This window comes from Schistocerca nitens, chromosome 10 (genome assembly GCF_023898315.1).
Source record: "Schistocerca nitens isolate TAMUIC-IGC-003100 chromosome 10, iqSchNite1.1, whole genome shotgun sequence".
In the NCBI taxonomy this organism is placed as follows: Eukaryota; Metazoa; Arthropoda; class Insecta; order Orthoptera; family Acrididae; genus Schistocerca; species Schistocerca nitens.
The window spans coordinates 218,703,516-218,727,896 of NC_064623.1; the positions used below are offsets into that span (position 1 = coordinate 218,703,516).

Below are 24,381 nucleotides of genomic sequence, written 5' to 3' on the forward strand. Positions count from 1 at the left end.
ATAAGCGCAAGTATGGACAAAAACCATGAATAGAGTGGCAAGCTACAACACATTCGTGAAGAAACACTTGTGACATCGGACAGAATTGCAGCTTACCACGTTTATATCAAAAGAATATAAACACACAGATTCACATGTAAGAAGCACGGACGTGTACCTCTACATGCAAAAGCGATGGACAGCTCGTTTATCGTTCTGTAGGCCTACTGTGTTTGTCACTGTCACCTGTTGCCACAAGTACGACCTTCATCTTTATATTATTCTAAGTAGAACAAGCAACTGACAAATAGTGGGAGAAATATGCTGAAGACATTATAATGAGCTGATTACATTACATTTCATGAAAAAACCAAATATTTGAATAATTTTCAAACGATCTGCCTGTAGGCACTTTCCTTGTCCCATAATAGTTTCGCTCGAAGTCTAGCAATCTGAACGTTCTGACACTTCACACGCTTTTGTAAGACACGAACAGCTGCTCTTAATCTAACCACTTCATCGTCAAAGCAGGTCTGTGTTGATGATTCTCACGAATCTGGCACTAATACATGGAGAGTTGAACTGGCTGCTTCTGTGTCATAGGACTGTTTTACACCTTTAGATTGACTGTCGAATCTTTGTGGCAGTTTCCTCTTCGTCAGTTGAGGTGGCTTATTTGGAATGTCAAACAGTGTGGGTACTGCATTCCACACGAGTTTTTATTGTCTGCGTTCATGAACTGGTTTTGTTCGAAATGTAGCGAACAAAACCTAATATTATTATACAGGTAAACCGGGTCTTTCTTCAAAAGGTCTTCTCGTCTGCTATTAACTAGCCATTTTTTTGCTCCTAAAACGAAACATTCATCATTTATACACATACATTTGCAAGTGAATCCTGACGATACAGTTTAGTAACATGATGGTATATACCTCTCAGGATCCTTAGGAAACCTAAAAAAGATAGCTGTTGTGTATTCTTCCTATTGCTGCTGCAATTTATTGCGCTACAAACGCTCCCGATGGTAAAAACCATTGTATAAATCAAAATAAACAATCACTATTCGCTTTCACGATCGCGCCGAACTCACAGTTCAACCTACCGGCCGCTTGGAGCGCTGCTGGCGCTGAAGGCAACAAAATCGAGGCGAAGTGTCGCGACTGTTATGTTAGACTGTGGTAATACAATCCGGATATCGATTGTACACCATTTCGATATATATAATATATCCAGAATTCCAAAGATATTCTACAATATTCTGGCGGTGTATTCAGTATTGCGTGTTGGAAATCGTTGTGGATCGGCGGTGCATTGAGTGTGGTATTTTGTGTTTTGTTTTCGTGCTACAGATGATTAATATGGTAGTGACAATTTTCGACCGAGAAAAGGAATTTTCATCAGAAGGATTTTATGTTTTCGACAAAAGTAGGAAGACACTTATGTGCAAATACTGCAATGTGCGTATTGACTGGCAGAGCAAGGACACGTGCCTGAAACACATTACAGTTCTTCCCATAAGAAGAACAAGGAGAAGGCGCTAACAACTACTGGTATAAAAAGACAAGCTACGCTCACGGAAGTCACTGCAGCGGCAAAACGAGTGAAAAATGATGAAGAATTCATTTTATCGACTACTCGAGCTTTCATTGAGGCTAACATTCCGATGGAAAAAGTTGATCATCCAAAGCTGAGAGAATGGATGAACAAATACATACCAGGTTTGTGTAATAATTAATTTACCGTCTGCTAATCACAGCAAAGATTAGGTAATTTCGATAGCCGATAATTTTTGTTGGTCAGAATAGGCCTATATTAAAAATAATTTTTCCTCGAGCACCCTCAAAAAATCTTATAACTGGGTAATGTGGTAATTTACTTCGTTACATAGTACTCTAATAGCAGTTCTATTGATATTTTTAAGATGCTGGAGACTTACCTCCAGCTGGAAGACTACGGGAATTTTACGTACCTCGAATCATCAAAGAAGAAGAGGAAAGATTAAAAGGAGCCGTGAAAGACGAAAGAGTTTCAATTCTTTGTGATAAAACGACAGGCAGAAAAGGACAGTGTGTGTTCGTGGTTCTGATAAAAGTACTTAGTTGTGGCGATGGTGCAGTTCAGGAATTATTTATCGGGGGAGTGAAAGTTATTGCAAATGCTACAGAATGTGTGCAAGCAATTATGAGTGTAATACAGAAACTTGAAATTCAGTTCAGAAATGTAGTTTCTATAACTTCAGATTCTAGATATTACAGGAGAACAGCTGTAACTCGCAGTAATATGGAAGTCATGGTATCCTTGTCTTTCTCAGACTGACTTGTGTGTTGTGTACATAGACTAGGGCAGGATGAACGTTTTCCAAACTTTCATGATTTGGTATTTGTGTTTTAATAAGATTTATAATTTTTATGCTTTTTTAATTTATGTAAAATAAAAGATTTTTCACTGCAAAAGTGCCATAAATGTATTTCCTTTGCCTTTTACTGCTGAAAAGTGGAAATAAAATTTAGCGAAATTATTGCCGAAATGGAAAAAAACTAGCGAAAAGTATACCGAAATAACTTTTTAAATATGATGAAATCGGGCAAAAATTTTCACCACAAACAGGTGCCTCTAGCTATGGTGTTAACAACCACAAATCTATAGTTCAGGAGATATGACGACACTCGCTATGAGGTTAAGAACTACCAACCTACCATTGTTCAGGAGATATGACGTCATAAACAATGAGATGCCTGAGAAAATGACAAATCATGCATGAAGTTCAAATTTATTACTTCTTTGATACTAACTTTATTTGCAACATATTTTGGAGACAGCATCCACACGTGATGCTGAAGGTAATGTATAATTGTTATGATACATGGTTCAAGAGCTTTACTACTAAGACTGGCTCACAGTCGATTCAACTTAACGGAATCCCTGACACCTGGCAGCGCTTTTGGCAGCTTTCAAATCTGCGAAACGCAAGACGAAAACAGTAGCCTTCATGAAGCTATGAAGAAGCATTGCGATAACGACGTGGCAAGTGGTCGCTCCACGCTTCAGAACTATAATCCGTTCATCGTAAGAATAAACATGATGTAAACATTGCACTATGTGTTCTTCCGCGTTTGCTGGAACCCCATTGGATTTCCGTTTCACGCGGCTGTCTTGAGTACTGTCAAGTACGATAATAAGGGTACGTTTTGTGCTATGTTACGCGCCCATCGACTTAGTGATAATACGGGAGAACAGCTTTACCAGCGCATTTACCTTGGACAGCACTGGCCGGTCAGCTGGTACAGCTAGCCTTCAGTGACGTGGCCAGCTGCAGTTGACACGTAAAAAGAGAAGAGCTGATGAGTAATACAGCTTCGAATGTCATTCAATTTTTAAGCAGAATGAAATAACACACTGCAAATCTCCCGCAACACGCTCCTTAGACGACTAGACGGAAAACGCAACACGTTATCGGTTTTAGCTAACGTACTATTGTAATTAAAAACAAGAATGACGAAAATTCTCGACTTAACCACAGAGTAGTTTTTCTGCATAAGCTGTATGTACCGTAAGAGAGTATTGAAGGATTTCACCGTATAGTTAAATATTGCAGCCATTTTAGGTATTACTTACAGTCAATCGTCTGGTAATCTCTTAGCTCCTTATTCGAATCCGAGAAATACATTTCAGTTCTGGAAGAGTCACCTGCTACGTTGATAACGAGCCTATTCGACAACAAAATCCAGGCGCAGCATTTTCTCTTCTTCTTATATGACGAGCCGTTCCACATCCCGCCAGCGTTCGGCACTGACGTGTGAAAACGCTGTGTGCATTAGTTTCAGTACGTCTGGCAGCTTAACAGTCTTGTCACTTCACAGGTCAAATACAGCAGCTTGGCTCTAAGTACGTTCTGCTGCGTTCATATTGTAATGGTACAGTAGCAAATGTAAAAATGCAGCATTTGTATGATGTGCTCGATGCTGTGAACATGATGGTTTTTCATGTTTCTTCGATACTTACATACCTCTGCGGTATAAAACGATGGACATAATCCAAAGAGAGACGATTTGGTTTTTCATTTTTGCTTCAAAAATTAAATTGTTATGTTTTCTTAATTTCAATAACTTTTTATGAAAAGCCTTTCATAAAACACCGATAATTAAGAATTTATATTTGAAATGGTAACAGGAATTTCGCGCCCAATATGTAATTAGAAACAAGAAGACGTGCATTATTCATAAAAAATGATTAGTAGTTTTATAATAACGAGAAAAAATAGTAGTGGGAAGATTTGAACCAATGGACGGCATTTGGTTCACATCCCATTACGATACCAACTGCACTACACGTTTCATAGAATCACATGAATCTTATACAGCTCTGGTAAAAGTTAAAAGCCGATTATCTCCATAAATTTATGAAAAACATTAAGAGCAGCCTATTTCCAGGAACTTTTTAACCATGTTCCACGCGCTTGTTTCACTATGTAACAGAAAGCAGCTTCAGCCATTTTTATTCTGTGCATTAACAGAGCGACAATCGGAGCACAAAGCTGCACAGGCTGTGACTGTGCACGATTTTTGAAATAAAAACTAAGTAGCTAAAGCGTGATTAAGAAACACGTTGATGGCTGTTAATACATTTGAATATCTTAAAGTTTCATTTAACGTAACTGAGTAATACGATATCCAATACATAAGTTAGACCTACTTCCAACAGCGTACCACCACCAGTGTATGTGTGTTACGGCTTATGACCAATCATCGCATTTGCGTATGTTTAAATCCTGTTTATCATTATCACGAACGAATTATAGTTCCCATGTACCAACACACCTGATTGATACCTGATGGTCGATATTATCACTGTGATCGATACAAAGTAGTAGTAGTAGTAGTAGTAGCTTTATTCATCCGTAGATATATTTTTACAAGGATATAGGTTTGTTCTCACTACTCAGTAACATCTGATGTTAAAAGCGGCCCTCGATCCCGCGACCTCAACTGTTATAGTCGCTAATTGCTGCAATCTTTAAGTGCGCGACGCGTACGGAGACGTGAATGACGAGAGCTGGTTGAATTATAATAAACACATCGTCACTGTTGATAATGGTATTGCAGATAAACACACACTTAAAATTTACAATGTACAGAATGGTGTTACCGTCATATTACCATCTTTACATTTTTTTTTTTTTTTTTTTTTTTTTTTTTGCGCGAACTACTCAGCTGCCACAAAGAGCCCACAGAGAAAAGAAATCAGCTGGAAATCCCGTGGTTTCCCGAGTGCCCTGGTAAGGGCGCTGCTGATTCAAACGATGGTCACCGCATTAACTAAACAGAATTACAACACTTCCTCTCTGTGGGCATCGTTAAGAGAACAACTGAATAGTGTGCTAAATTCAGTGTTAAACATAAGAACATATATGCGACAAAACTTAACTGGCGTAGTCCAGCTGGAAATAATATCTATTTTAATCCTAACGTGTCTCAGAATCTCGCAGTTTTAATACTGCTCAGATATTTTCTTTAATGTGTGACACATTGTCATTAGATGACACATACTTAAGTTTATGAGGGCCATGCAAGGCAGTCTGCATGACTTTATGATTGCACACCCTGAAATGTTTGGTTTTTTCTTTATGATAGCACACCCTGAAATGTTTGGTCTTTTCTGACACATCTTTTTTCTTGGCAATCTCAAGAGCACCTGGGTTGTCAGTACTGACGTGGAGGCAGTCTACGAAATTCAGAATACTTCATCTCATTTAGAAAATCCACAAACCGTTCCACCTCCTTTGATGTTTCAAACAGGGCACTGTATTCAGCTTCTACTGTGGAGGTCACTACAGTGGATTGCTTTTTTACTCTTCCAGCTGATTGCTGCTCCATCTAATAAAATTGTGTATCACCTTACAGATTTACTATCAGCTGGGGCACTTGCCAAGTGCATAAAAAGTAATAAGGATGTTTGGGTTTAACAATGAAAAGAATACTAACTGCCAGAAGGTGACATATGTGACGTTCTACAACACAACATATCTGACGTTCTGTAATACAATGTATCTGACGTTCTGTAATACAATGTATCTGACGTTCTGTAATAGCCGACGACAAAGAAAACAATTCAGAATGATGGGACCACCTATGAAAATTGATCACCTGCACAGCAATAACTATTTCACATGGTAGATCCATGTTCGTTCACAGATACAGCACTGTGGAGGCATGGGATGCCATAGAACCTGTCTTTGGAACACATTATGATCAAATGGATGCAGAGAAAAGGAATAAAAATGAGATGGCCTTGTCCGTCACTCTAATACTGGCTGAAAACTGCTATCTATAGACGTTGGTACTCTCAAAACGAGTAAAGGAAGCTTGAGAGAAGCTCGAGAAGATACACTGAACAATGGTCCACTCAACAATATGTTCAAGATGAGACACTTAGAAAACATGAAAAAAGAAGAGGGTATGACTATGAACAACTATGCAATGAAGATACTGGCTGGCAACAGATTAGTGAAGCAAGGGAGGCTACACCTCGTTTTCATTTTTTTAATATTTCTTTTTATTCTCTTTGATGGTGTCAACTGGGCTGGGTCCTATTATGTGACATGAAGGGAATATTTTGAGAAAAGGAATTTTCATATGAGACTGCTTGAGTGTCAGATAAATGTTATATTGGCTGTCAGATAAATGTTATATTGGCTAACATTTGAGTGGCAGAAGATGGAGTTTAGGTTGGAGTACTGTGCATTTCTGATCAAGGGGCACCCAAACGATAATTTGTAAGGCTGCGGGGAGGGGGGGGGGGGGGGAAGGTCTATAGAAGTTAGTTACAGTTCCACAAATGTACAGAAAAGTTTCACACAGACTGGGAAAGCACCTTCTTTTAAATCATTTATTTACTCTCTACATACAATTTTATACATTTATTTTTACTATTGTGCTTCATAACTCACTTTACAGCATGTACTCTGGGTTAAATATTTTGGTGTAAAGGATACCATTTTCAACAAAAAGCAGACGCATTCAGTCATCAACATGCGCACACAAGAAAACTTGTTAGCTTTCAGAGTAATTATTTTTTGAGCTATAGCATGCACACGCAGGCATGCATGCCTATGCCTCTGCCCCTACACGGAGCTGACTGGACACACAATGTCTGTGCTGCATTTTGGCAAGTGGACTAGGCTGGGGTTGGGGTTGTGTCTGATGGTATGGGCAGGTGAGGGGAGAGAGGCAGGAGACAGGAAGAAGGGATGGGGGCGGCAGGCTAGTGGCTCAGAAGGAGGCTGCCAGTTTGGTGGCCAGGAATGCGGAGGATGGGGTGGCAGGTGCACAGACTAGGCTCACGATGCACGGTTGTCAGAGCAGGTGGGAGGGCAGAGCACACTACAGTTCACAAGCATATGTGGATTGGGAAGAGGTGACAGGATGGAGGAAGGGGAAACTGTTGGCTAAAGGGTGTGGGGACAATGGGTTACTGGTGATTGAGGCCACAACAATTATGGGAGTGAAAGATGTGTTGCAAGGGTAACTCACACCAGCATAGTCCAGAGAACATGGTAGTGGAGGGAAGGGTCCAGATGGTCTGGGTTGTGAAGCAGTATGCTCAGCTGTATGTTGTTCCACCTGGTGGTCAACTTCGTTATTGGCAACAGTTTGGCAGTGGCTATTTATCCCGGTGGACAGCTGTGCATTGTTCACAACAGAGTTGATATATTACATGGCTGCTTTCACAGGTGGCCTGGGTGCTGATGGGGTAGGATTAGATTGTGACAAGACTAGAGTGGAGGTGCTGGGTGGGTGGTTTGGACAGGTCTTGCACCTCGGTCTTCCATGGAGGTATGATCCCTGTGGCAAGGTGTTGGGGGTGGGAGCGGCACAGAGATGGGCTAGATTGTCGTGTAGGTTGGGTGGGTGGCAGAACACCACTTTAGGAGGGGTGGGAAGTATTCTGAGTATGGTGCCCCTCAATTCAGGGCATGATAAGAGACAATTAAAGCTCTGATGAAGGATATCATTCAGTTGTTCCTCAGTCAGGGCTTTTATTATCTCTTGTCAAGCCCTGGAATGAGGGGCTTCTACCCAAGATCTTTCCCACTCTTCCTAAAGTGGCGTTCCACCACCCACTGAAACAACACACCATCTTTGTCCATTCCTATGCCACTGTCACTCCCAACCTCTCACCACAGTGATCACATCTCTGTGGGAGACCACTCATCCAGTATTTCCTGTGCGAGACCTGTTACACGCTTATCTTGTCCTATCAAAGCCACCTACGAAAGCAGCCATATCATACTATAATACATAAACTCTGCTCCAAACACTGCACAGCTTTTTACGTTGATATGACCAGCAGCCAGTTACTCACCAAGATGAATGGCCACCACCAAACTGTTGCCAATAACAAAGTTGATCACCCAGTGGCAAAACATGCAGCTGAGCATAACATGCTCAATTTCAGTGGCTGCTTCACAGCCCAGACCATCTGAATCCTTCCTTCCACCACCACCTTCTCTGAAATGTGCAGATGGGAGTAATCTTTGCAACACATCCTTCACACCCATAATCATCCTGGTCTCATTCTCCAGTAACTCACTGTCACCACACTCTCCTCCCATCCACACCTTCCCTCCTCTGTCGTGTCACACCTCCCAATTTATGTCCACACATCACCTTCAGTGTGTGCCACTGCCCATCGTCTCTGACAACTGTGTGTCATGCGTAGTCTGTGCATCTGCACCCCAACCTTCCAAATTCCTAACTGGCAAACTGGCAGCCTCCCTCCAAGATGCTAGCCACCCAACCCCAACCCCTCTCCCTACCTCCCACCTCTTTCCCCCTCCACTCAACCCATCAGACACAACCCTCACCCCAGTCTAGTCCACCTGTTGAAATGCAACACAGGCACTGCGTATCCTGCCAGCGCCATGTAGGAGCGTAGGTATGCTTGTGTGTACTCTAGCTCAGAAGGGGCCTACTCCGAAAGCTAGAAAGTTTTCTTTCATTTTTTAAGTGTGCCTGGTGACAACTCAATGCTTCTGATTTTTGGTGAGTGGTCTTCTTTACTTTAAAGTATTTACACTCTGCCCGAACTTCCCTACAAAATTATAAAGTACAGTATGTATCTTCACGTACATCACATCCCATTACGAGCCCTCCCTCTCCCATTCTCCATTTCATTCACCACTGTAGATAAGCTTCCATATACAATAGAATTCCTCAGATTTTACTGTCATCATCATTTGGGAGGTTTGAGAGGTCAGTACTTACTCCCCAAATTGTAGCATAAGGCCCACCAGGGCACACAAAGTCTCATTTCTAATACTACTCTTGAAGTTGGATAGTAATATACAAGAAGTTAATTCGCTGGCTAAGGTATCCGTGATGATGTGGTGTTCATCTTTTGATCTTTTTAGCCAATACTAGCTGGTAGTGGTAGCTTGGTACACACCTTTTGTACACGTCTTATGAGGTTATTTAAATTAAACTGTCTCAGACATATGCTACTATATAATTTACAGCTGTGTCAGTTATACATAGTTCTAGTGATCAACACCATTTCTGTAGGCAAACAATAAAGCATTTGTCCAACTGTTTATGCACAATACACCAGTGTTGTTAAAATAACGTTTCCATTTCATTTTCAGTCTAATGATTTTCGTGCTGTTATCATAATAACTTATTTTTGTAATGATCTCCCATGTGCAGCAGGCATATTTCAGATATTATATTGAATAGGGTCATGAGGAAACAAAGCTTTACAGGACAAAGAAATGTGACCTGAAAGCTATTTTTGCCATTATAGCTCATACCTTCTACTTTTATGACAAATGTATGCATACTGATGAATGTTTTGAAATTGATGTTTCACTTTTCCAACAAGAACTTACCAACATACATCTCTCCCATACAATAAATTTCAAATTTCCACGTTAACAAGCTTCTTGGTGACAAATTTCATTATGTTCAAGTAAAACTTGTACAGAATAAATAAATTATTAGCCGTTTTTCAACGAGACTATAAAAATTTCCATTAACATATTTAGAAAACTCTATCAGGTGAGATCTAGGATAATTATGGGTCAGATCATAAAAATTATTTTATTTAGAACAAATGATGTAATTAATGAGAACACAATATCATTACTGAAATATCTAGTCAGATAACAAGAGATATTTTTCTAAATGTAAAGATAGACCGTGTGCGTCCATTAGTTACGAGGGCTATCCACAAAGTACATTACGTTTTGGAATTAAAAATAAATAAAGTATTGGAAATTTTTTTTATTATATACAGATGAAAGCCACACTTAAATACTACTTTTCTACATAGTTGCCATTTAAATTAAGGCACTTATCGTAGCGATGGACGAGCTTGGAAATTCTTTCGTCGTAAAATTCGGCCGTCTGCGCCTTCAACCACATGGTTACCTCTTCTTGAAGCTGTGTGTTGTCATCAAAACGCTGCATAGCCAACCACTTCTTCATTGCTGGGAATAAGTGGAAGTCGCTCGGTGCCAGGTCGAGACTGTACGGCGGATGAGGAAACAACTCCCACTTAAAAGATTCGAGAACTTCACCAGTGGCATTTGCCGTGTGGGCCCGGGCGTTGTCGTGAATCAGCAAGATCTTTGAGCCCAACTTTCCCCTGCGCTTGTTTTTTATTGCTCTTCTGAGGTTGTGCAGAGTTTGGCAATACCTTTGAGAGTTTATTGTAGTGCCTCTTTGCAGTAAATCCACAAAAATCACACCTTTTCTGTCCCAAAAGACAGTCGTTACGTGGTTGAAGGCGCAGGCAGCCGAATTTTACAACGAAGGAATTTCCAAGCTCGTCCATCGCTACGATAAGTGCCTTAATTTAAATGGCAACTATGTAGAAAAGTAGTATTTAAGTGTGGCTTTCATCTGTATATAATAAAAAAAATTTCCAATACTTTATTTATTTTTAATTCCAAAACGTAATGCACTTTGTGGATAGCCCTCGCATTTCAGACTACAAAGATTCCAAATGATTTTTAAATACAATTACACCAGGCACAAATCACACAGTTATTATTGGGATAAACTTGCAGCCACACACAATGATTCATTGTTTAAAGCGACATAAACATTTACATTCATCAGGTTAAACACACAAGAAAAAGTCCTCACTAATGGCCACAAATTCATTCAATAACACTCATCATTTTTTGTGTTAGTTCATAACATTACCTGTTCCCTTCAAAATACGCTACACTGTCCAGCATCCGACAACGACGACTTGACATATGTGACCTCAACTGATCACTCCGAGCACACCGTTTGTTGCAACGGGGACATTGAAACTGAGGTTCTTTACCACATTCGTGCTTCACATGTCTGAGTAAGCCACTGCGGTACAGGTATGATTTCCCGCAAGTGGGACAGTCAAATCGATTAGATAACACTGTGGATGGTGTCGACAAAATTGAGTTCCTTAAATAATCACTGCCTAATGGTGGATGTAGATCATTAATACCTTGAGGACGAAAATTCCCTTCATATGTAAGACATTCACTCATTCTCCTGCCTTCCCCAATGTTATCTTCAGCACTGTTACCTTCATCAAGATAATCATCATCATGATAATCATTATCATCATCCTCATCATCATCATTGAGAGTAAGATCTTCCACAATTTCCATCTGACTCTCAAGGGCCTCAGATTTTGTTTCTAGTGATCTCTCCTGTTGGCATGTACTCAGATTTTTCGACCTTTTGTCAGCTAATACTGCTTCCGGCATTAAAAGCTGTTCATTTTCTGTGATATCTATTTCCCCACTGGAGCTCTTCAACTCCCTGCACATGGACTGACAATGAACTGGGCTGAAACCTCGTTCACCAGCTGAGCTAGACGTTGTGGGCATTACTTGCCTTTGACTTGGAAGTTGATGCATACTATCGAGATCAGGAGTAATGAAATCTCCAAACACATTTTGATCTGGTCTCTGATCAGATTCACTGCGATTAATATTTTTTCTGTACTTCCGAGTGGATTTAGGAATGGCGTCTGCTCCCACAGGACATCCATCCTGGGAAGACGCAACTGGAGAGTTTCCTCTAATTGACTGCGACTTTCCTTCCGATTCATTCTCACCTGAAGTGAAGCGTGACGCAGAAGCAGCAGGTTGGGATGGAAGAGTTTCTGGAAATACTGGTGGCACATCTCTTCCACTGCCTTTCTGCATATTGACATCATCCACACATCCACTGCCAGACAGTCCCCTTACCTGAAGGGACTCTGATAGCTTAAGAACACCACTAAGCTCCTCTTGTGGTACATTTACTTCACCACGGTACATGAAGTCCGTCAAAGCCTTAACCGTGTCATACTTTACACCGTGCAGAATAATAATTGGGTGCTTCTCATAGTTTTTGGTGAACAGTTCCTCAAAATATGGACTACAAGCTGAAAGAATTATTTTATGTACTCTTAAATACTGCCCCTCAGCACTAATTGTGCAGTCTGTTAATTTCTCATTGTCCAATAGAGTATCAAAAATAGACACCAAAGTAGCTTGATGTTTATTCCATTTCAAATTAACATTGTTGCTCTGATCCATACTGTTTAGCCGTTTGCATGAGATTTCAAACACTTGTATAAAGCTGGTTGAACTACTTCAGTGAAATCATTAAATACACACACTCAGTTTCCTACGAACATCGAGGAAATATTTAGATCCATGTTGAACGTCTTCATACAATAAAACAGTGTTTCTCAGGGTTCTGCAGAGTGGAATCTTCAACCTTTTGTGAACAACAGCTAATCCAGGGCACAAAACTGCCTTCAAATTGCAGATACCATTGTTGTTCCACAAATTCTGAGCCTCCTGACCTAGTGTGTAAAAATCTTATGTTAATCAAATTATTTCCAAGAAGTAGAAGTTTAAAAAAATATATATGCATAACGCATGAGTGTGAGGTACAAAGACATGTGCTGCAACTATACACAGGACAACTGCAGCAAAAATAACCACAATTTAATAAATACACACAAACATTTCACATAAACGTTGCTACGAAATCACACAAAACTAAATTGTCAGATTTTGTAATTTTACTTTTTGTGCAACAGAAAATGTGTGTTGCTTTCTTTTAACTGCACTTCTGGCACTCTTAATGACAAAATCAGTAAGTTCCATGAACTTGAGAAACTTTTGTTACGGAAGGGCACACGAACAAAACATGCAGTATTAATTACTTAAGTATATTACTTCAAATGGAAAACAAACACCTGCAAAACTTTTTCAGTGAATTAATTTTATATATTCATCAGTATCTCCTTGTGGAAATGTATTACAATGGCATAAGTGAATTGATGACCATAAAAGCGAGTCAGCTGACATGGATTTAGATGCAGCACAAACCTTGTGGGTTTTTCCTGCACAGAGAAATGAATGATTAATGGAAAATCTCATATAAAGATGTGAAACAAATACTAACAAATACTTTGTTAGAGAAATGAATGATGCTATCCTAGCATTGTGAAACGATACTGACCAGGCAATCGTTATTTATACCCTATAGTTTGACTTAATCTAGCTGAGAATTGACAGGTAGCAGACTGGACTGCTCCCACCAACAATACACCAGAGGGAGCTGCACTGGCATCACAGCTCCCACTGTGTTGCTACTACTGTCCTGCTGGAAGAAGAGGCACTTCAGGACAAGAGTCACAAAATTTGAGTCTTTACAGAAAGATGCGATTCTCTGTGAAATACACACATTTTTCAAGAAGACGGCATCCGACACTTGAAAAGCAGTGGACAGCATGTCAAAGTAGTGAATCGCCCTCACTAAAAGTTAAGAAACAGTAGGGTTCCACTATAAATCTATTTGTGGCCACTAATTATTAATAGATCACACAGATTTGACAGCCTGCTGCTGCTGATTTCTTGGGGAATTAGTAACAACAAATCTTGACGATATCTGGATGAATGTGGGACAGAGTTAAAAAAAAATTAAAAAAAAAAAAAATGGACTGGACAGACGATACCGTCAGCAGCAGTATAGCTACTCAAATGGGCAGAGGGAAGAGAACAATTTAGCACTTGCCAGAAATTCAAAAGGTCTCATTCCTAATTGTCTTATGTTATTTAGTTCAAATAAGATGTCCCATCTACCATGAAGAGATAAACAACAATACTTCTGTGAAATGGTTTCACTCGGTGCTTCGAAACAAAAATCTAAACAATTTTTATGGACAATGCCCCATTATTCTGTTGTATAAGATAAGGTCCCCACAAAGGCAACAAGGAAAGAAGAGAAATGTAACATACCAGTTGATAGTAGCTTGAAAAGGGTAGAATCATTAGAACTCGGGCCACAACACAAGCTAAAGTATCCAGTTTATCTCGTGGATAAAATGGTAAAAAAAAGTACAGCCTTAAAGTTCTCAGACTGCCACCTACCATTGGTATTGCTATTTCAATGCGACAGAACACAACTGGACTCAGGTCAAATGAAATATTGCTAAAGAGAATAAAAATATTACATTAATTCGATTAGAAAATTTTTGAACAAGGCAACTGAAAATGGACCACCAGATGACTGGCAAGAAATGAGTAATACAGAAAGCATGCAATAATGAATGTGTATTACAACAGTGGGACAAAGACTTCTAATATCTGTCACTAAGGGCAACAACACCAATAGTTCCACTGACCTGGACTCTGGTACTGAATTAAATGGTGTTTTCCGATTGTCTGACTAGGATATAGTGTATCCTAATAAACCTCTTACTTTCATTAAATATTGTGTTTGTGAATATATTTTGATCAATTTCTCTTTCTTGCTGTGAGACAAATGTATACTGTTCTGCCATATGCCATCCTCTCCACAGTAAGTTACTCTGTGTTTTAAATACATTTCATTTTGTATAGACACTAAGATGTTATTTCAATGAGTGCAATAGTTCCCAAGATATACAGTGACAAGAAGGAAATTCTTCTGAATGTGAAAGCATCTCTCGCAATCTACAAACTTAGCTGCAACCACCGTGTCACATACTGCACGGGTGTAACTACTAACAAGCCGTTTGTCCACATGCACTGTCTCTGCCAAACTGTGGAAAAGAGATAGCTGGATCACTCATTTGCTGAACATGCCACCCAAAACAACGTGCTGCTCTTTAATGAATGCTTCACCTGATTTTCTGAACTGCGCAGCTGGGAACACTGTTACAACATATCCTTTGTTCCCATACCTCCCTGGCCTCAACCTCTGCTAGTCCCTGTCATCTGCCTTCTGCCACTGCACCTACAAGTCCTGCCCACTTCTCTACCCCCCCCCCCCCCCTCATTCCCCACCTCCCACCTACACAGCCTTCCAATGCTGCACCTAGCTGCCCTATCCTGCTATCCTGTCACCACCATGTCCCTTTATGCTCCCACAGCCAACACTAGCATCTTCTCCCAGAGCTACCCTCCTAATCAAGACCCTCACCAACTGCAGGAAATTGCTGTTCATGTTGGGGTTACTGCCTGGTGACATTAACGGTGCGTGACAGAGTAGCTGTTGTGTACGTGTGTGAGTGTTTTATACTGAGGAAGGACTCTGTTCTACGTTTAAGTATTTCTAGTATTGTTTCTCATTGTGCCTGTATGTGATTCAGTGTCTTCTGTCAGTGGTGGGTACATATCTCGTACTGCTTTCATCAAAACAGTTACAAATTGGCTAAACACACAGTGCAACAATATAAACACAATGTGACAGCTATCTTCCTTCATATATGTTAGAACAGTAAAAGTAGCAAAATGAATCCTTCCACGGAAAAAAATAATTCTGGACCTAAAATATCTCTCCATTCAAATGTTCAAGTGGGCAATGGTGAAGCACGTCATGTCAAAACGAGCAAGTAGAGAACATTATGAATAGGAACACAGAATGTTAAGATCCTGTTAGAAGAGGAGAAGTTGCAGGAGGAAATGAAAAGAAACACAGTGGGAATATCTGAAATGATATGTAAACAGAAAACAGAATTTATAAATGACAGATTCAGAGTATCAAATAATGGAAAGTACAGAAAAGAACAACAACAATACGGTAAGGATAGAGGTGTCGAATTGCAGACAAGCACGATGGAAAAGAAAGCTAAAAATCATCCCATGTAGGTTTTCACGGCCGGCATCTTCATCAGTAAACACTTCTGGGCTAAATTGCCATGGTCGATCTGTAAAACTTCTTCTCCCTGACATTTCGTTCTCAACTACGGAGAACATCTTCCGAGGTGAGTCGACGACTGGCTGCTAGGAGCTGGGGCCGCCGCTTATATGGAGATCGTAGAGGGCGCCACCGTACGTCATGTGGCGTCGATGTGTAGCTATCTCTGGCTATCGTCTGTTCTCTCGATTGCAGGCAATCGATTGTCACGTGATTGATGCAACGTCGACCGCCATATCTTGTCCAATTTTAACCCTTCTTCTTTACGATTAAAATTGTATTGATGTTTGTGGATTTCAATTGCCTCTCTATACATACGTGTATAATAATGCGACGTCCTCGCTAGCACGCTTGTCTCACCAAATTTTATTTCGTGATCTCCATCCTTAAAAACATGTTCCGCTACTGCCGATTTGTCGATATGTCCCAAGCGACAGTTTCTTTTGTGCTCCGTCAAATGTGTATTGATGCTTCTTTTTGTAGTTCCTATGTGAACCCTGCCACAACTACTGCCACACTGAGAACAAAACATCAGGGAGAAGAAGTTCTACAGATCGACCACAGCAATTTAGCCCGGAAGCGTTTACTGATGAAAGCTAAAAATGTTCAGTTTCTGGACTATGTCCTTCGTCACAAGTAGAAAACGCACACACATTCATGCATGTATGGCCACTGCCATCTTTGGGCACTGAGACCTGAATCATTACAGTAGGATCGTAGTGCTTCAAGACGACAGCAGAAGTGTATATGACTCGTATGTAATTTCTACTTCAGATGGAGGGCATAGTCCAAAAACTGTGCATTTCTAGCATTCTTTCTCGCTGTGCCTGTTTGCGACTCGACATGTATGTCAGAAGCAAATTTGGAGTATTTTATTCTTGAGGAAAATTTAAAGAAATTCTTAGCATTGGGATAATATTAGGACCGAAGGTGAAGGATTAAGTGATATTAGTGAGATACATGTTTGAAAAGCTGATAGCAGTGTAAATACAAAGAGAGAAGAAATTTCTACAACATTAAACAAATAAATGCTACACAGCAGACAACCTCATGAGGAAGTGAATGAAAACTGTGACAAGACTTAGGATGTAAAAGAGAAAGTAAAGAAGGGTGCATGCTTAATAGGAATGTGTGAGTGTAATGGGGTAGCAGTTGAAGACCGAGATTGAAGAACAGTGAGAAAATGCAGGTTTTGAGAAAGTAATGGATGAGGAAGACTCGGGGTGGACTTCTGCAAAAGAAACCCCATAATTATTGAAAATATAATGCAAAAACAACACAGAATATATGCTTGGGTTAGTCCAACTTACTTCCACACACAACAAATTTATTCTACATTTTGGTACATGAACAATTTACGAAGTGTTTGAGAAATACCATGATATTACCAGAAGTGATATCAAGGATATCAACTGAGATTATGTCATCCTGATAGGAGACATAATTATTTGATGCAAAAGATAGAAAATAGAAAAAAGGAAAAGCACATGTTATGTGGCAGAAGTAAAAATGGGAAGAAGCAAGGGAACTTTTTGAAGAATAATTCCAGGATAAAAGAACCCAAACACACAGCTCATTAGACAGTAGCTGCAAAAATTAGATTTGCCTTAAAAACTGTACACAGGAAGCAGTCAAAGAAACTGTTGATTTTAAAGAGAATAATATCACTAAGAAACTGTAACTAACACAAAATTTTTTGGAGAAGATTCAAGAAAGAAGAGGACATAAAAACTCCAGCACATAAGAGGGTGAAAAAGATATAGGCACTACATGGTCAACTTAGAAATGAAACTGATAAATCTAGAGCAGAATATCTACAAAGAAAAGTAAACAAACTGAGTAACTAGAAAGGAAGAGATTTGTGATTTGATGTACTGGGGAAATATTTACATGGCCTTCAGAAAGGGGGAGGGGAACATAATGTGGGTGATAAAAGATTAGAATGGTAATGAAACTGCAGAAAGCAAGACATCATGAATTAATGACAGAGGCACTTAGTAGAACTGTATGAAGCAAGATGTCATCCAGATGCTGTGGATATGAAGGACAAGAAATAATAACTCAAAGAGCACTAAGGATTTAGAATGTCAAAATGTTATGGTATAAGTTAAATAGCAGTTAAGGAAATTAAATGCAAGGAAACAGCTAGTGGAGATTCCAACCGGATGTTTCAGAAGTTTAAAGAAAGGAAAGACAGAAAATTACTCTCATGAATAAATGACAATAATTCCAATAACTGATAATGGCAGAAGAGAAGGGGATATAAAATGCAGACTGGCTATAGCAAGAAAAGCATATATGAAAAAGAATAATTTGTCAATATCTAATATAAATTTAGACATTAAGAACTCTCTTCTAAAAGGTACTAATCTGGAGTGCAACCTCATGGAAGTGAAATGTGAACCATAAGTAGTTCAGGCAAGAAGAGAATAGAAGCTTTTTAAATGTGATGCGATGGAAGAATTCTGCAGATTAGATATGGAGCTCAAGTAGCAATGGAATTGGATAATGGTAAAAAGAAATTTATTGCACAATTCAACTAAAAGAAGTGATCAAATGTTATTACACATCCTAAGGCCTCAAGGTAGTGTTGATTTCATTGTGAAAAGAAGTGTGGAAGGTGAAAATTGTAGAGGGAGACCAAGGCTCGAACTCAATAACCAGGATGTAGGCTGCAATAGTTATGCAGAGGTGAAAAAGCTTGTCGGATAGACTAACGTGGAGAGCTCCATCGAACCTGTCTTTTGACTAAAGACGACAATGACAATGATGACAACAACAACAAGTCTGATATCTCATTCAGCAGAAATTCTAATAACAATAACAAATAAACAATCAAGGCACTCTCTGGAACAATGACGGAACTGAATCCAAGTCATCCAGTCCATTTAGTCCATGTACAAGAGCTGTAAATAAATAAATACATGGTATGATTCTCTGTATCTCGATCTCAATGTATTTTTGTTAAACTGTGGTTCCAGAGAATATCTCAATTGTAATGTAAAGTGAAGAGAATTGGATTAAGAACAGTTTGGCTTCAGATACGGCTTAGATATGAGAAATATAACTGGACTATATTATAAATAGCCGAGGAAATATAGCTAGAAAGATATATGGAAGGTTTTGCATTCCTCTTACTTGGGAAAAAGACTACGATATAGTTTCCTGGACTAAATTTTAAGTTATCCTAGAGCAGACTGGATTCAAGTGGTAATAACAGAGGCTAACCATCTTTATATGACACAACAACAGAAGTGAGTATGGTAATTTGGAAAGTCCCTGCAGAACATAGCTGTTACAGTGTATTTATACAGGTGTGTGTGTGTGTGTGTGTGTGTGTGTGTGTGTGTGTGTGTGTGTGTGTGAGGGAGAGGGGGGGAAGAGAGAGGGGGGGGGGGGGGAGAGCGAGAGGTTGGATGCATGAACTCTCCATAGCTTTGAGAAAGGATTTTTCCTAAAGCTAGCAGAGTCATCAGTCTCTTTTATGTGCCTTTTGATGACTCAGCATATCTACTACTTGGTGAGTTGTTACCTTCAAAAGTAAAACTAATTACAGGAGATGATACAAGTAATTAAAACTGGGGGAGGTGTGTTTCACGCACTCTGTTTAATATCTATTTAAGCAGTCCATTTAAAAACAGATTCCAACAGAAAGAGTTGTGTGTCAAGAGAAGGGAAGATAATAAAATTTTCAACATTTGCTGATGACATAGTATTACTGACTGAAAATGAATAAGCAATAAACAATATCTTAAAAGAACTGAACACCAGGTGCGGAGGTTGAATATGCAAAACAAGCAGCAACATGCCACGTAATCAAGAAATAAAAACAATATTGCACAGAACAAATGTTTTACAGAAAGTGTTGTATTTTCATCTGTGTAGTAAATTAATAATTCCAGGCAACGATAAGTGAAGTAGTGTGCAACCAGTGTTGTCCTCTATGGTGCTGAAGCATGGACACACTGACACAGAGGAGAGACATGCTTACAGGCTTTTAGAATGTGGATTTGGAGAAGAACAAAATCTGGGAAATAAGGAATGAGGTAGCATTAACATAGAGTAAGTAAGAAAAGACAAATCTTGGAAACAATTAAGAAGAGGAAATAAATTGGCTAGGACACTGGATGAAAAGACTGGACAGTAAAGGACAGATTAGAAGGAATGCTGACTGGGAAGAAGACCACAGGAAGAGGACGACACCAGACTACTGACAGTGTAAAGATGAGTGTGTCGAATGCAGCTGCAAAAAGGATGAGGATAAACTGGGAGAAATGGAGAGGGCTCAACTAGCAGTGATCAACCTGGCTAATAAGCAGAATATACCACCACCAGCAAATTTATTTTATTTATTTATTTTTTCTTTTGACAAATTTACATATACTGTGGGGTATTCTGAAAGCATTGTACGTCTGTTCCTAACAGAAAATTATCAGAAGAAGACATTCTCTCATACCATATTTTTTTGTTAGTGCTATACTGACAAATTCCTAATATGACACTGCACAGGTATGTCAGTGCACAGTTAAATCCTCAACATAACAGAGGTGAAATATAAAGATCAGACTAGGATGCACCAAAATGCCTACACAGAAAAAATATTTGACAGTTAAATGACAGAACCAAAGTATAGCAATAAACTGTTCAAAGACAACAAAAAAATCGTCATTTTGTAATTGAGCATAAATTACAGGAATCTCAATTTGTCAACGTTTTCATATCAACGATACCTGACTTGCACTTGTTTATGTAAGGTCTTCAAAAACAACATTCTGTTTATGACAAAAAGTATAGTTTATATGACAACACAATATAATACTGACATAATTACCTCATTAAATAGCAAATAGTACATATCTCAACGAAATTACTTTGTATGCATTGTGACTGGAAAGTTTCCCAAAAAATTTAAACTGTACCCATAGCAGATACAAGTCGCACAGGGATGAATTAGTGCCCACACTGCACCATGAATCACTGCTACAAACAACTTACACACACACTACCACTCGTGAAGTAAAACTCATACAAAAAAGCCCTCTATAAAGATCAGAAACTCACTCAATAGTGCTCATCCCTCATTTATGTTAGGGTTGTACTATCACACAGCCCCTTCAAACATTGCAACACATTTTTGCATCTGACAACAATGAGTAGCCATATGTGCTCTTAATTCATCGATACTAGCACACTGTTTCTTGCAGCTTGGGCACTAAAACTGGGGTTCTTTACCACATTCGAACTTCACGTGTCTCCTCAGCCCTCGCTTACACTGAGAAGACTGCCTGCAAGAATGATAACTAAATAGATTGCGTAACAATGTCAGAGATGTTTTCTGTGGTGTCACCGCCAGACACCACACTTGCTAGGTGATAGCCTTTAAATCGGCCGCGGTCCGTTAGTATACGTCGGACCCGCGTGTCGCCACTATCAGTGATTGCAGACCGAGCGCCGCCACACGGCAGGTCTAGAGAGACGTCCTAGCACTCGCCCCAGTTGTACAGCCGACTTTGCTAGCGATGGTTCACTGACAAATTACGCTCTCATTTGCCGAGACGACAGTTTAGCATAGCCTTCAGCTACGTCATTTGCTACGACCTAGCAAGGCGCCATTACCAGTTTACATTGAGATTGTAAAACATGTACCGTCAAGAGCGATGTACACCAATTATGGATTAAAGTTAAGTATTCTACCAGTTACCTCCTGTTTTGCTAGTCTTATTTCTCTGACCTGTTCCAGACCTCACGCCAGCCTGCGTGAGCTTAAACGCGTGCATTTCGGCTTCACCTCATAGTGACTTGGCTGTCTTGCCAAGTCACAACATATTGGCGACGAGTGTAAAAATGGTCTTCTTCTTTATACTTGCTTAAATTACTTGTGTCATGGCTTCGCCACAATCTCCAGAGGTACTGTCCGAATTTTATCGCTTGCAGAATCAGCATATGCAGGCCTTATTGGATGTCCTTGGACAACTCGTCCGGCGTCAACGTGCACTGCAAACCGATGCGGCGGCCACCGCTCCACCGCTACCGCAGCCACAGCATGCTGTTGCACCACCTTTTCGTCCTTTTGATGCGGCACTGGAAAGCTGGACGGAGTGGTAACGCCAATTTGGATTCCATCTCGCCGCCTACAGAATTCAAGGTATTGAGCGGCAGCCTTTTTTGCTTTCGTGTGTAGGCGTCCACACGTACCGAGTGATAGTGAAATTGTTTCCCCGACGCGACGTAGCAACTCTGACCTACAACGAAATTTTGTCGGCATTAGATGCATATTTCAAAGAATCAGTCAATGTCGTTGCAAAAAGGTATACGTTCTTTCATACAAAACGTACGGCCGGTCAAACTAATCGGGAGTGGGTTGCAACTTTGCAAGGCCTTACTAGGGATTGTGCTTTTGAGTGTGAATGTGGCCTCCCTTATTCAGATACTATGGTACGTGATGCAATTGTACAGAACGTTTCTGATGTTCGTATAAGGGAATAGATTTTGAAACTAGTCAATCCCTCCCTTCAACAAGTGATGGACATATTGGATAGGCAAGACACACCTGACTTTGCTCAGGAATCATTTGCAACTTCGCCAGCCGTGTGTCACATTAACCGGCCCGCCGGGCGCGCTGCACGGAACAGTAAACAGCCCTCGTGCTCGTCCGCGCAGCTGCCGCCAAGCTCTCCGCTACGTGTGCCGCACAAGCAAGCAAATGCAGTGCTAAAATCATGCCCGCGGTGTGCTGCTAGACATTCACGTGAGAATGGCCCGTCATGCCAAGCTACTCGCTTTTTCTGTAATAAAAAAGGACATGTTCAGAGCGTTTGCCAGAAAAAGCTCAGATCGGACACTCACAACCATTCCAGGCCTTTTGCTTCGCGCCGGAATCGGAGTCGAACCACGAATACTCAGGCTCGTGAACCTTCGCCCATGGAAATTCATGTAGTTAATTCCACTCCGCCCAGTGCCACTCTCTCTAACAGTGACTGTGTTCGTCCCACAAATAGTGTGCATCGACATTGCACGAAATCCCGTCAAGTAGCAAGTGCTTCTGTACCAGTGTCAGTTCACATTGCGCGAGACAGTCGTTCTTGTCGTCAGCAGGACAATAAACTTTTTGTAGATTTGGACATTAATGGCAACATTATCCCATTCCAGCTCGATACCGGAGCTGCAGTTTCATTGATCAATAAAGACACGTACAAACAACTGGGCACACCTCCGTTGTGTGCCGCAAATGTTAAGTTAACTAGCTATTCTGGTCAGGATATCCCTGTGTTAGGACAGTGCAGCCTTCTTGCAATATACAAGGGACAAACAAAACTTGTGTCATTTTACGTACTTCGTTCTTCTTCTGCAGTGAACTTGTTTGGTTTAGATTTATTTCAGTTGTTTAACTTGTCTATAGTCAATCAGGTCCTATCAGTGAACCAGACTGTGCCTTCAGACAGTGTTTCTCGTCTATGTGAAGAATTTGCAGACATTTTTGCACCGGGCCTTGGTTGCGCTAAGAACTATAAAGCGCATTTGGAACTGAAAGGAAACGCGCAACCGAAATTTTTCAGAGCGCGCAATGTTCCCCACGCATTGCGTGATGAGGTCGCACAAACATTACACGATTCAGAATCACAAGGTGTGATTGAACGTGTGCAGGCTTCTCTCTGGGCATCACCCTATTTGGGACATGTAATCAATGCCCAATGCATACATCCGAGTCCAGAGCACCTCCGTGCCATACAAGACTTGCCTTCGCCGCAGAATTTGAAGCAGCTACAGAGTGCGCTGGGAAAACTAAATTACTATAACAGATATGTGTGCCACGCCTCTTCCATTTCAGCTCCGCTTCATCGCTTGCGCCGTAAAGGTGTTCCGTTCGTCTGGACGACGAAATTCGAACGTGCCTTTCGCTGGTTGAAATCGGCGTTGCTTTCTAATACTTGCCTTATGCCATTCGGTCCCCGGAAGCCCCTTTTGTTGATGGTGGATGCATCGGATTTCGGGATCGGTGCTGTGCTTGCGCACAAAGATGGATCGCATGATCGCCCTATTGCCTTTGCGTCCAAATTGCTCTCGTCTGCGCAAAGAAATTATTCACAGATAGAGAAAGAAGCCTTGGCTCTCGTATTTGGTGTTCCAAAGTTTCATGATTTCTTGTATGGTCGTCACTTTACCATCATCACAGACCACAAACCTTTGACATCGCTTTTTCATCCGAACAAGCCTGTACCTCCACGTACAG

At 40.4% G+C, this 24,381-nt stretch overlaps 1 protein-coding gene across 1 annotated transcript in view; it reads right to left on the reverse strand.

Moving 5' to 3' along the window:
* LOC126210017 (protein tramtrack, alpha isoform-like) overlaps positions 1 to 24,381 on the reverse strand; it is a 41,894-nt gene that overhangs the window by 14,127 nt on the left and 3,386 nt on the right. Inside the window, exon 4 of the mRNA XM_049939122.1 lies at positions 11,184 to 12,399. Within this exon, the coding sequence (XP_049795079.1) occupies positions 11,184 to 12,399 (1,216 nt within the window). The remainder of the gene's footprint in view (positions 1 to 11,183; positions 12,400 to 24,381) is intronic.